At 39.2% G+C, this 15,071-nt stretch overlaps 1 protein-coding gene across 3 annotated transcripts in view; it reads right to left on the bottom strand.

The window, feature by feature from the left end:
• RIT2 (Ras like without CAAX 2) overlaps nt 1-9,376 on the bottom strand; it is a 386,580-nt gene extending 377,204 nt beyond the window's left edge. The window contains exon 1 of one of the 3 annotated variants that reach the window (XM_059138698.1): nt 8,909-9,376. Coding sequence is in view for 1 of the 3 variants with exons in the window: in XM_059138697.1 (XP_058994680.1) it covers nt 8,909-9,011 (103 nt within the window). In the remaining 2 variants the exon portion in view is untranslated. The remainder of the gene's footprint in view (nt 1-8,908) is intronic. The other 2 variants (XM_059138696.1, XM_059138697.1) reach the window with 2 other exon arrangements.
• Between the last annotated feature and the right edge of the window lie 5,695 nt (nt 9,377-15,071).

The raw sequence follows: 15,071 nt of genomic DNA, 5'->3' as shown, positions 1-15,071 counted from the left end.
TATTATATGTATCACTATAATTACCATTTTCTAATATCTATGTAGCAAACCTCTGAGGTAATTTTAAATTATGTCACTTTTTTACGGTGAGGAAAACGGAGACTCAGAGTTTGAGTAGTCCCTGCAAGCTCAAATGCTATTAAAGACAAGTTAGTTAAAGACAAATTATCCATTTATATTACATGCATTATCTGGCACTTGTCGTGAGTGAGGTTTGGTTATACATACTCAAGTGTGAGTCATTGCGGTTGGTACTGGTGCAACCCTTATTTACAGATGAAAAGACACAAGTCTGGGTTTCTGCATGCTCAAGCCTCTGACTCACATTGTTCTGTCATAATTTCTGTGCTGAGGCATCATCCTATCATCCTACAGATCCCAGGCAGGTGGAGAGCGTGGGATGGGCAGTGGTCTCGTGTACGACGGTGCAGAGTGTGGGATGTGGCGGAGGGTGACTCCCACATGGTGACCACAGGCTCTGGGCTCCCGCCTGAGTTACTCAGCCTGCCCAAGCCTCGCTTCTCTCCTCTGTAATCTAAGGATAATCACCCCAGCTACACTGCAGTGTCTTAGAGGAGTTCATGAAATAATATCCATAAAGCACTTAGAACAGAATCAGGCACATTCAAGACTCCAAAATCCACATTATTTTCATTGAGGCAAGAATCCGAAAGACAGAGTTTGGACAGAACGAGAATCCTCTCTCCTGGTGAGTGCACGCAGGCTTCAGCACACACAATACTGACATTTTTCTCATTTTAAAGTGTGTGAAGAGAAAGGATGCAGTGATCAACTCTCTCGGGTTTCCTTCTCCAGTCAGCCAGTAACTACCCAGACACCGATCAAGCCTTCCCTGTACGAGCCGTCTTCTGAACAAAGATGTTCTTCCCCACCACCCAACTTATCAAACCACTTAAAAATCAAATCCTTGCTAGTGTCTTGTTTTGAGACCACCAATTTCCTCTACAACCTTGTTCTAGGTTAAGTACAGATTTCTTTTCCCGGGATTCTCAACCTGGTGCATCCTCCCAATTCCCTTCTCAAAGCAACATCCTCAGCTTCCTCCGCCATCCTCCAGCCTGCTCTAGGCTTCACCCACGCTCCAGGGAGAATCTGGCACCTACTGCTCTCTCCCCAGTGCACCTAGCTGCTGCGGGATGCTCAAGTACCTACGAGTGTGGAGACCAGAACAGGCCCTATTCTAATGCTGATGGGATGCTATTGGCAGAGCAGGCAGAAAGGGCAGGACAGATATCCTGGCACGATTGTCAGAGGTGACACTGAGCTGGTCCCCACTGATGATCCAGAAGAGCAGATGGCACTGCTTGGTGATGGTCGTCAGAGAGCTGACATTTATGAACAAAACCCAAGGGAGTGAGTTGAGAACATTGCTGGGCTTTGTAAATAACAGCCAAATTCAGTGATCAGAGAGTTTCCAGCATGCTTGTAAGCACTGCAGAGGACTGCCCTCCCTCAGTGTACATATACTCATGGCACCACCACATTGCAAAGACACACACACACACACACACACACACACACACAATAGTCACCCCATCAGTAGCCTAACCTCCAATTAAGAGAAGATTTTATGCTGGTTTACAAGAGGCAGTGTGATTCAATGGGAAAATCCGCCATCCAGGAATTCAGGAGGCTTCTGGTACCAGAGCTGTAACTGAGTGGCTAAGCCCCCTAACTCCTAGTGGGAGTGTCCTCTCACTTCTTGAGCCACAGTGCACAGGGTTTTCAAAATACCGCGTGTAAAGTGACTCTTAATCTCACAAAACAAACTGAGGGTTGCTGGGGGGAAGGGGGTTGGGAGAAGGGTGGGGTTATGGACATTGGGGAGGGTATGTGCTTTGGTGAGTGCTGTGAAGTGTGTAAACCTGGTGATTCACACACCTGTACCCCTGGGGATAAAAATATATGTTTATAAAAAATAAAAAATTAAAAAAAAAATACCGTGTGTACATCTATCTCTTTGCACCTACCACGTTGCACGACAGTTCTCTGTCCACATATCCCTTTCACTCCACTAGATCGGGTGAGGGTGGTCACTCTTGGTAACACTTCTGGGCCTTTCATAGGTCTAGACACACAGATATATACAGATACACACACGCCCTCTTCTATTCTTATTAAATAAAAGGACAGAGAAGGTTATATCCCATTTGTGACCTGGAGTTTCTTTCAGTTATTCTGTAATATACACACACAGAGAAAACATTCTAAAACAGATCAGCATCCAAGAGATTTCAAAAATCCATCTGATTTACTGATATATTTATCCCATTTATTTTCTTCATTGACAGAATCTCAGTTTTTAATAATTTCTTATTACCGAGTTACTTGATTTTGCCAAGTTGAGGGACTTGTTATCACTTCCCCCAGGGGCCTCAGAAAGAACCAGAACATGAGATGTCCTCGATGCCTATATCTTGTTGGGTCAGAACACAACAAGGTCAGAACCCCATGCCTCTCCCGCTGCACCTAATCAGGGTAACACTCTCTGTAGTTTCTATACAAAATTAAAATTCGCCATGTACTTTGGTATCTATGATTTTGTCTGGTGTCTGAAATATATCTAAAAGGATACAGCTGAAGTCAGAACTCAGGTTCATTGTACCATCTCCTCAACAAATACAGTGAAAACTCTCCGCGTGGGAAAATGAAAACAGTGTGAGCACTGAACTGATACATGTGTGGGTGCCTCGGGCTCATCATTTCATATCTCTGTGTCTCTGGGTCCACTACTTTTCTCTGTGGGCTCAGTTTTCTCATGTATGAAGTGCAGACACTAACGCCTACCTCCCAAGATCAAGGTGAGGCATAAATGGGGTCAGGTGAATGCAACAGATCATTGGCCATTGGGGCTCCCAAGGAAAGCAGCATATGGTAGTCAGGGATCAATACAGGTGTATTCATCTCCGGGCCCTTTTTCTGATAAAGACATAGGGTGGTACTAAGTCTTTTTTAATCAGTTTAAAATCTATAGACTGCATATATCTTGGAATTATATTATATTATATTATATTATATTATATTATATTATATATTTTATATCATATATCATATAATAATAAAAGATATGATCTTGGAAATATTGTTCATCAACATCTTTTACTTGATTAGACTTTCAATCATGATTTGGGCCAGTGGCTTCCAGTTTACTTTTCTGTTGAGCCTCACTTGGCACTCTTGGCCGATTCTTGCTGACAGGACTGTGGTGGGTGGCGACATGCAGTGTGAGGAGGGTGTTGATGATTGAGGGTGAGAGGATGGCCGCTGAGTCTTGAAATCTTTCCATTTTCCCCTTGTTTATTTTTTATTTTGCCTTTGCAATTTAGAGGGTTCAAATAACACATGGTCATGATGTGGCAATTATTCAGCTTTGTCAGATCCAAAGTTCTGCTAATGAGGTAAAGCACAGAGCCTTAGGGACAGGGATGATGCACTTGGTTGTTTGCCTTGATTTAATTCATCAGATAAAGGCTCGATTTTCGACCTGCTCATACCAATTCATTGTGATTGAAGGAATTGGTTTTGTGCTGCTTTCTGTTTACCTCAGAAAATACTGTTATTGCTCTCATTTTACAAAATCCTCCTTCACAAAACTCAATGTATAAAAGAGACAAATTGCAGGAGAGTGTGGGCAGAGCAGGTCTGCCTATTTTACAAAGGAGATTCCTCTTAATAAAAAAATTCACAACGGATGCATTCTAGTGAATTCTGAGTCCTCTAAACCTTTTCATGCTTTCAGCATATTTGCTTCATTTTGTCATACGTTTTACAGTTTTCTGAGATAGTTTGAAAGTATGACTCAGGGGAGATTGTTCCAAATGCCCCCAAAGTTACCAAGTTATCAAGATCCCTTCAGTGTTGTGATGGCCCTCACATGGTCTTTTCTCTTCGTGTGCCCTGTTCCTGTTAAATTCTTCCCCCCTCCATCCCCTGCTCTCTCTGTACTTTTCCTCTCAACTTCAAGAAATCCTGTTCATTCCTTCATACACAAGGCAAGTATCATCTCTGCTGAGACCTCTTCTTAGCTTTTGCATTCAGATTTAGCCACCATTTACCTGGAGCTTCCACAGTTCTTATGTCAGAGGCCTAAAATAAACTTATCAGTTTATAGTATACAATATATTCCCCCCCAGCCCCCGTGAGATGGTGAGGTCCTGGAGGGCAGGGTCCTGGCTGAAAGAGCAATGAGGAACAACACCTTCTCCCAACTGCCTCAAACATACTTCACCCTTGACAAGATTTCACCAAGCTAATCCCCAAAGGTGTCCTAGGGAGTAGAGAAGTCCATGTCAGTCTCCTCTGATACTCAAATGCGTTCTCTACTTTTCTCATGAAATCTGATGGAAAACAATTTCAAGTTCAAAAATGTGAGTTACTTTCCTATCTCTTATTTCCTTCTGCATACTCTTGGACAAAAATCAATACTTCTGTGCCTCAGATGTCTTGTCTGAACAGAGGGAATAGATGACCCGCTCGCCTCAAATTATTTTATCCTCGATTCAGATCATAAAACAGAGTAAGAAAAATGTACCTTGGAAAGTAAGATCTTATTATTACTGGATAATATCTTATTATTATTGGATAAGATCTGCTGAATAATTTGAGTCTGAGCTGGAAGAACCAGATGGGAATGCAGAAAGCAGACACTAGCCATGCTCTGTCATGGAGGAAAAGCCTTTATGCTTCAAACTACAGAGACAGAGAAAGATTCGTGCTTTAAACAGCTACTAGGGGAGGCACCTGGGTGGCTCAGCGGGTTAGAGCCTCTGCCTTCAGCTCAGGTCATGATCTCAGGGTCCTGGGATCGAGCCCCACGTCTGGCTCTCTGCTCAGAGGGGAGCCTGCTTCTCCACCCTCACCCACCACCCTGTCTGCCTCTCTGCCTACTTATGATCTCTGACCAATACATAAACTAATTAAAATAAAAAACAAAAAAGGCTACTAGGATTGTTTAGGCTCCATTAAACTCTTGAACCATAGCTGTGAGATTTTATTTTATTTTTCTCTGTTTTGAGGAAGGGGAAGAGATGGCAGGCAATGGAACAAAGAGATGGAGGCTAGAATGTGCCTAATTCAAATTCTTTGGGTGATTGATCCAATTTTTATTTACAGTATCCTGTGTAAAAACTTGGATACAGAGTAAAAACAGGAACCAAGGGGGTCAGGAGGACTGTGTTCTAGATGTGACTCTGCCACAGCTCGGGCGGGAATTTGGCAAGTCCCTTAGCTTCCAGGGCCTGGGTTCCTCCATCTTTCAAATAAGGTGGGGACTCCTTCTTGTTGCTGTTTTCTCAGTACTTATGACACTCCCGGATCACATTAGGTATATGTTTCAATTATATAAATATAAATATGATATAAATATGTTTTCATTTATAGATAATATAAATATTATGTTTGTGTACTTGTATGTAAAGATGAAAAAGCTATAGATACATAAATGAAGGTGTTAGTCAAGAGAGTAGAAATGTCTTTTAGATATAACAATCAAGTAGAGAACGCATTATGAACAGGCCTATTTTCTCCTTCCTTCCTTCCTTCCTTTGAGAGAGAGAGAGAGCGCTAGCATATGGGGGGTGGGGAAGGAGCAGATGGAGAGAGAGGATCCCAAAGAAGCTTATGCTCAGCATACAGCCCCACATGGGGCTCCATCTCGTGACCCTGAGATCATAACCTGAGCTGAAACCGAGAGTCAGATGCTTAATCAACTAAGCCACCCAGGCACCCTATTTTCTTCTTGATAGTAAGTGGTAGAACTCTTTGTTTTTCTTTCTAGGGAGTCAAATAGAACATAGAAGAGTCAGGTAAAACATCACAGAAATCTTATTATAACCTTTGTGACCAAGGACAAGGGGTCCCCCTGGGATTCAGTTTTTTGACAACAGCTATTTAGATTGTGAAGACTGGAGATTATCATGAAAACCATGTGTCCATATCTGCCACAGGAAGATTCACTTCCTTCTTGCTTCCTCTCAGTGGGAACTAGCAGAGGGCCCATGCATAGTACCCACTCAATAACTTGTTGATTGCTGGTTTGAGATTTCTCAAACACAGTACAGTTATTTACCTACACATTTTAAATCTTGTGGGAATTTCTCTTTCGGTGAAGTTGCAAATCCTTCCAAAATTTCCTACTCACCAAAGGATGTCTTAGTAAAATATGGATAAGGAGGGGGAAAACAAACAAACAAACCTAATTTCACAGTAAGCATAGACAATCTCCAGGATTCTGTTCCTTTAAAAATTATGGTTCCAGTAAATTGAGTTTCTCATTCATGTTCAAGGCAGACTCAGAATGACTCAGAATTAGAAACAGATGATCGCTTGATACATCTTCTTTAGATTCTTCAGAACAGCAAATTTCTCCTTGAAATCCTCTCATACAACCCACCTTAATAGGATTGTACAATTCTTTCATATAAACCATTGAAACTGTGGGAAGAAAAGTAAATTGGGGGTCTGTTGATCCAGATATTCAGCAATAGAAAAAGTGGCTTTTTTATTAAAAAAAAATTTTTTTAGTTCATTTGAAAGCAAACGTTTAAACTTTCAAAAGAGGTTAATGGTGAGAATCAGTGCTTGAATATTTATATACTGTTAACACCAAATGAATCACAGGGACAAAGCCCAAGAGGAAGGTGTGACTCCATCACTCTGATTCCCAATGTTTAGCCACAAACACGGCATTTTTTTAGACCTGGAATTGTCCTATGAGTTCCATTCTCTCTGAAGTAACAACACAGCAGAACTATTAACCCTCTTTTATGTTTAACCATCTCCGAGGCAAGCTGGCTACTCCTGTGTTAATCACACTGAAAAAGTTTTGCTCAACTATTTAATGTACACGGTGCAGGTAGCAGCTACCCAGTGTTTTGTTGTGTCAAAAATTTCTACCAACATTTCATGATGTCAAAAATGCCTGGTTATTGGGAAGGTGACAATGACTAGTTAGTACAAACAGTACTAACAGTAGACATAATATCACCTCCGGGATAAGTATATTGCTGAAGGATGCCCTATCCTACGTCTGTCTCCACGGTTCATTACGACGGAATATATAACTAAAAACCAGTCACACTATTCCCACATCCCCGAAGCTCCTGGTCAAACAGGAAAATATCCAGCCAGCAAGGGAAAGTAAGCCACAGGCACAATGTGGGATCTTTGCAGCATCTCTCTGACCTCACAGACTGTTGGTGGCATTTCTGTTGATTGGTCTGATTAGAGCTGTTTCTCTCCGATTTTATTCTCACATTATTCTTCCTCCTTGTGTCTGACCAACTATATTCTTTCGAAAGAGAGTTTTATTTTCATGGAGTATTTTCTCTTTATCCTTCCTCCTTCTGTCCCTCCCTCCCTACTCCTCATCTATTTTGATTCTTCCCCTTCAAACCATTACATTAAAAAGAAGAAGAAGAAGAAGAAGAAAAAAAGCTTTTAGAAAACTCTTCATTCCTACCCAGCTGCAAAGTTTTTTACTTCACATTTCATTTTTAGGAGAGATGACTTATTTTTCTCACTTTGACCAAGCATTTAGTGATTGACCAAATCCAGATTCACCTATTTCTTTTCTTCTTATAGTAATGCCTTATTTATTTATTTATTTATTTTTGGTGGGGGTTGGTGTGAGGGGTGTTCAGTTTTATGTCTCTTCCTATGTTTCTAACCTCTTTACCTTTGTTGTCGTCTCGAGTCTTACTCTTTATTCTCCTTTCTTTACTGATCAGCTTTTCTTTACCACCTGTAGACTCACTACCAAAGTTATCAGCTTTTTTTGGTTGGGGATATTTCTTATGCCAAGAATGTTGACCTCAATTTTGAATCTTTGTCAAGCACAAAACTATGGAATAAATACACACACACACACACACACACACACACACACACACTTAGATATATGTGTATATTTTTGTCCATGCTAACTCTAATATTCCTTATGTTTTCTGGTACCCCCACAGCTGTATCCCCTCATAGGGATCTTTTTGAATTTATATAAAAATTTATATTTACCTTTTTATTTTCTAGTGATAACCATAGCCCCAAGATATTCACCATTTGATCAGCCTCAAACAGTGCTACCTATCTATTGTTTGAATTTGTTATACTTGGCCTTTAGAGCTCCTCAAGAAACCTGACCACTGACAACTTCTGTTGTTGTTTATAATGTAGCAAGACAAATTTACCAGTCTTTACCTCCACTAACGTCCCATATCCCTTTAAGCATGTAGCTTTCTCTTCTAAACCTGTTAACCACAAAATTTGGTTTGATTACCTGCACAGGTCCCACAAAGAAAACCATTCCTTCAACCCCTGTCACTTTCAAAAACCAACTTTCCTCATGGCTTTCAAAGACCACACCATACTATGTCAGATCAGAGACAAGGAAAAGGGGACAGGAAGCTCCTAATCAAAGAAACAAATACAACATTCAGCATTGATAATCCTGCCTGTGTGTCTGTGTCTGTGTCTGTGTCTGTGTTTGTGTTTGTGTATTTCACTGACTATTAGTGGCACCTCTTTCATCTTATATTTTTGAGAACAGGAGCATGTTTTTCCCATACCATGGCTATTTCATAAATATCATGTTATTAACCTTAAAAAGGACATACAAATTAAGATCAAATATCACCTGGCAGAAAATCAAAGGGAAAAAAAAGAGATCTTTTTTTAAGTTCTATATATTATTACTGTCTTTCCATTCTCATGACTTATCTACATCTTTCAACAGTCCTTATTACTTTTAAACATCTTGTCAGATACTTGTATTTAATTGCTACAGCTAGCTAGCCCCCGACGGCATGATTATTATCATTATCATCATTCTTCACTCTATAGAATTGCCTCTCCAGAGCTCCCTCCGCCCCCAGCATTTGGTATTAAAACTTACCGCTTTTCCCAACTCCCCCAGCTCCCAGCATTACCACCTTGTACTCTCTGGACCCGCCTGATGCGCGGCTGGGGGAGCAGCTGGCTTCGTTTTCTACCTCCATCTTACCCGAGAGACGGGAGGAGAAAAAAGAAAGAAAAAGTCGCCCGTGTCAGGTGCTTGCTCAGATATTAAGCAACTCTAAAACTGTGTCAAAAGAAAGGTTTAGTGCGAGGTAAGAACCATCAGCGTCGGGCTGGCTGCTGGTCCTCTGCTGGAGCGGGTCTCATAGCAACCACTTCAATTGCTTCCAATAAAAATCTGCCTTTGCATCCCCCCTCCCTTATCCTTCACTCTCAGGTCTCCCACGATTTCTCTCATTCTCTGTCTCTGTCTGCTGTCTTTTCTTACTCCCCTTTCCCTCCTCCGTTTCTTTCTTCATTCCCCTTCCTCACTCTGTCTCTCCTTTCTCTCTCCTGCCCCCTGCACGGTCACAGTTGTTAGAAGCACGCATTTGGCTACTTTCCAGGCTGAGCTGCTTGAATGGAGTGAATCTGAGACTTAGAAGATGCTCTGTCTCACAGGCTGACTTCTGTAGCTACAGCTTAAACGACACTATTTTTTTTTTTTTTTTAATCAGAGTCAGTTAATTAAGAAAGATGTCTGTTGCTTATCTCCTGGCTTCCATCTTCTTGCATGGTTTTCATTCTGGGAAAAGAGATGTTACCAAATGAGAAGAAAAAAACCCCAGTAACTCAGGGCTCTTAAGGACAGGTCTTTAGTATTGTTGAAATAATAGCTGGCTGGGAGAAATTGTTTCAGCTCACTTGACAGCTGCAATTCTAACATACGGAGGTATTTGAATTAGGTCATTGTCATGTTTGGACATGGATCATCCTTGTTTACACTAGTTTATTAAGGATAATCTCAAACACAAGGATTCTGCCAAGCATGAAAGAGATACTTAATAAATATTTTTGCTGAAAATTATGGCAGTATTAAAGATCCTGGAAGATTCTTTTTCAAATGTCCAAACTCCTACCTCTTATTTGAATTCTTTCAAATTCTGCTCTCCTCTACTTTGTCTGTTTTTCTTTGGGAAATTTCTGAATTATAGAGGTCTTAGAATGCTTTCAGTAATCACTAATTGTCATAGTCGGACCTTATCTTTCAAACAAGTAATGATGATGTTCTGTATGTTTATTGTCTATTTTATGACTGTGAAATTGTATCATGATTAGATGCAGTCATGTATTTGGTATACACAGGCTTACGTTTAGATGTTAAGCTTTTCTAGGAAAAGAACTATATTTAATCAGTTCCTTATGACTCCATAGTGCATGACCAAGCATTGGGCACAGAGGAGATAATCATCATATTTTTGTTGGTAATCAGAGAGGTAACAAATAATCATAGTCAGGAACAGAGGCTCTGGATCCTGATTGTTTGTGTTCAAATCTGGCCTCAGTTAACAGCTGTGTGACCTTGGGTAAATCACTTCACCTCTCTGTGCCTCAGTTTCTTCATCTGTAAAATGGTTTATTAAAACCCTGCTCTATTAACTCATTAAATGAGTTGAATGTTTGCACAGTGCTTTAAATGGTGTCTGGCAAATTGCAAGCACTATATAATTGTATGATATCATGATTATGATTATTATTTTGAGTTAATGGTGCTCCAGGCCTACTGTTTATAAGCACTCACCAGAAGAGAAAATCATCTCTACAAGTGTTTATTGATCATCTACATACCTTCTTTGCTAAAGTATCTTTTCAAAATAAATAAATCAAGATGTTTTTTCTTCATTACTGAGTTTTGATAGCTCTCTCTATGTTCTGCAAATATTTCCCCCCAGTCTGTGGCTCTTCTACAGTGTCTTTCAAAGAACAAGAGTTTTAAATTTTAATGGAGCCCAATTTGTGTTTTCCTTCCCAGCTTTAAAAATGAACCTGCCTTCTGGACACTCTCATCAGACACCCTGCTTGTATCACTCTTATCATCAGCAAGGTCAATATCATTCTGGGTCTCTGCAGGGAGCATATCACCCTCCAAGTTCTAGCTTTTAGTCCAGTCTCTTCTCATGTTTGACCTCTGTACCTGAAGAGTCCTATGGCTTGTCCTCCCTGAGGACAGTCTCCCTGTCCTTTCCCCTTGAACACTGCTCAATTCATTCTGTACACTGTCAGGGAAATCTACTGAAAATGCAAACCTGACTGACCCTATTGTACACATATTCATGATTAAATGCCTAAATAATACAATCTAATAGCCTAGAATGGCATGTAGGGACACAAAGCATTTGTATCAGTCTTGCATCATCACACTCTATAGAACAGAATCAGGCAAAGTGGGCTACTTGCTCTTCTTTCAACAAAACTGTCATTTCTATAATTGGATCTAATAAAGTACTGTAGTTGTAATACAATTATCCTTTAAATGATTCGTTGAAACTTTATTCCTCAATGAAAAGAGATATGTAAACAGTAACATTTTGCTTCAAGGTCTTTCTGGGTTTTGTTTCTACTTCTGGTGCAAAATTCTTATAACCTTGAGTAAATCTCTTGTCCCTCTGGCTATCTGTTCCACCATCTGTTACTCTGTTCTCCATGTCAGCCATTCTGATTTGGTGGTAAAACACAGGAATTGTCATGCCAGCTGTGTCCTTAGTGTTTTTTCTTTCCTTTTTTTTTTTTTTTTTTTTTTTTTTTACAATTATTTTAATATTGCTTAAGAGGAAAGAGCCCATGGAAATGTCTTTTAACAGTAAATAGATGAGTGGCTTGTCAAATATCAGTGGGCATTGTGAGAGGGAAATTTTGTGAGTTGGCCTTCTCCTCAATGTTGAGTGTATCTGTCCATGCTCCTCAAATGGAAGTGAGCAAGATTTTTCCCTATTTACATAGAAAATGAAATACATGAAGGGCAGGGAACTTTCCTTGTCATAAGGCTTTCTTTGTCTACCTCCCTCCTTTTTGAAATTCTAAGGTCCTCCACTCTAGCCCCTTCTCTTAAGTTACTAAGGGCCACAAAACTCTTGACTGATATTTGAATTTTTTTTTTAAGATTTTATTTGTTTATTTGACAGACAGAGATCACAAGTAGGCAGAGAGACAGGCAGAGAGAGAGAGAGGGAAGCAGGCTCCCTGCTGAGCAGAGAGCCCGATGCAGGACTCGATCCCAGGACCCCGAGATCATGACCCAAGTGGGCTTAACCCACTGAGCCACCCAGGTGCCCTGATATTTGAATTTCGAATCACTCTAATGCTAATGATTTTCAGTTTTAGTTAGTGAATTTTGTGAATTTGCATGCTTTGTTCCTTAAGCAGTGCACCCAAAATTCTAAGAGGGTGTGTGTGCACCCATGTGCAGTGTATTTGCATATCAGAGATGAGGGTGAAGAGGGAGGGAGAAAGAGAAAGTGAAAGGGAAGGGGGGAGGGAGAGAGGACAGTATCTTCCAGGTGTATACATGACAACTGAATGCAATAGTTAAGTAACTGAAGTCATTACATGGCAGATTACTAAACTCAGAAAAATCAATAAATGACTGAAGTTTATATCTGCTTTTGCTAACTTACCCTGGCACCTGCCATCCTTTCTGAATGTCACATGATTCCCTTTGAGTTCTTAAGTCCATCCAATGAAGATCCAGGTACTCCATGTTATTTCAGAACCACTGAGCTCCCTGAGCAAGATCCAAGTAAATGCCAGCTTATTTCTGTCAGCTGCTACTCACCTTTCTGTCCTTAGGGGATAAGCAATTTCTTCAAAAGGAATACATTAACCTATTTACATGGATATCTTTCTAAAGTCCTTTAGCAACAGCTCAAGTATCCAGTCCCTGTGGAAGCCATCTTACTTTACTCTAGGGAAAGGTTAGGCACATCCAGAATTCTTCTCTTACTTATCTAGTCACTTACAGGCAGACCTCCTGACATCTTTGTCGGTATAAGCCACCCTTCCCTTTATTAGAGCATTTACAATATTTCTTACAATGATTTATTCTCATTCCGTTTCACTCTACTCAAAAGTGGTGACCCTGTCACCATATTCACCTTTATCTCTCCAGAGTTTAGCATGGTTCCTGGTGTGTACTACATGATGAAGCCATTTTTATTTAATGAGGGAATTAATTGTACTAAGTGGTTGACTGTCTTTTGCACTATTAATTAAATTAACCTTTCAAAGTATATTATTTACTATTTGTATCTTAATGAAAAGATAAATCATGGAGGGAAGAAACAGTTAACAACTTAGTTGATAACCTCTGGGTAAATTCATGTTTGACATGCATGTTCTCACCATGAAATGTAAGACCTGTGTAAACCAGAAGAGAGCACAAAAGCTCGGGGCAAACAAACAAAACTAAAAAAGAGCTAATTTTGCAAATGGGAGGCGGAGGTCCATCTGCACAGCACAAGACTTCTGTATCACATGGACCTCCTCATGATAATACTCAGTAAAATTCACATTAGGTCTTAATAATTCTTGTGGAATAACTCAACTTTTTTTCCCCTGAAGGGTTACTAAGTTTGAAGTATGTGAAAATAGGGCAGGTCTAAATAACCTGCATTCATTCATTTATTCATTCTAACATGGATTCATTCTTTAAATATGGATTAACTTGCTTATTCTCAAAAATCATTCATTGAACTCTGTCTGGTTTTTTTTAGAAAATAAAGGAAAACACAATAAAGTCCCTGAGCTTGAAGTGATTATGTCCACATGTGGGAGAAAGACACCTATACACCAGTTTCTGGAATAAGCCAGTATGTGCCAGGTAAATGAATAGAGGGTTGAGCAGAGTGATAGTAATATGGGGAAAGGAGAGACTGATTTAAATAAAAAGACAAGGTGAGGTATCAAGGAAGGGGAGTATCTTGGACTAGATTTAAAACAGGACTTCAAATAGAAGATATGACAAAAACAGGGTAGTTAAAGATTAGAGAATATGAATTGCAAATTAATACTACACGGTTGATGCATAAGAACATAGGAACACAGTCCAAAGTTTGGATGGCAGGTGAATCACTACAGGCTATAAATTGCAGCATACAGAGTTTGGGTTTCTTTTCTTCTCTTTTCTTTCTTTTTGAACCTTTATCTTTAAACAAAGCATGGTGCCCAACTTTGAATGGTAAATAATACAAGCTTCTGATTAGAAGAAAATCAAGGTCTTGCTCAAGTTACTTTTCTTTAACTAAGCTTTTGTAACTTTTTCAAATCCCAATGATTTGAAACTAAGCTTGATTTCTATATATTTATTATTGCTGTAGTCATTCATTTCACTTAGCAGTCCATGATTTGCTGAACTGTAATCTATTTGAGAAATGAGCCCCTTACATTTTTTTTTAATATTTCCCATGATTCTGGGCCCAGGTCGCAACATATCAAAAAAGATCAATTAAAAAAAAGTTAAGACTTTTTTGACCAATAAACTTCATAGTAAAATCTGATGTGGTAACTAGAGATTGCAACTTTTACTATTCAGTCATCAAAACTGACTTTTACTTGTAAAAGCAAAATATTAGGGCTGATTCAAACACATGGACAAGATAATGGGGTGAATATTTAAACCACAGAAAAACAAGAAATTTTATATACTAATAAATTTCAGAGAGATATCCAAATTTTCTATATGTATCTTATTGACCAGAGATTTCAGTTATCTTTTACTTTCATATGTCTATGGTACAAATATAGTATGATAACTCTGAGGTTATATGAGATAATATAATGTTCAAGAAATATTTTTTAATTAGTACAATTTTGATACATTCTACTTGCTATGATTTTATGTTATAATAGATGCAAATCAATTAATTATCAGCTTGAATTGTTGAATATCCAGAATATACTGTGTTCAAATTCTGGATAAATAAAGGGTTACTGAAACTACATTAATGTAAAAAAATGGTGCCAAATCCCAAAAATGGTGCTATATCAGACTGAATAGATAATCAAAATTTTTAATATTGTACTTGGATAATTTATATTCTGTTATAAATACCACCACATAGCTTTGTTATTAACATTAAGATGGTAGTTTTCTGGCGTTTAAAAATTGAGATATTATGATTCTACTGAGAGTTAGTTGTGAAACTGTCTCCGTTTCCCCTGAGAGCAAAGAAATTAGAATTGGAGAGGTACCTTGAATATATTTAGGATAACCTTCCATCTGGGGA

Source organism: Mustela lutreola, chromosome 11, assembly GCF_030435805.1.
Source record: "Mustela lutreola isolate mMusLut2 chromosome 11, mMusLut2.pri, whole genome shotgun sequence".
Taxonomy (NCBI): Eukaryota; Metazoa; Chordata; class Mammalia; order Carnivora; family Mustelidae; genus Mustela; species Mustela lutreola.
This window is presented reverse-complemented; position numbering and strand designations above follow the sequence as displayed.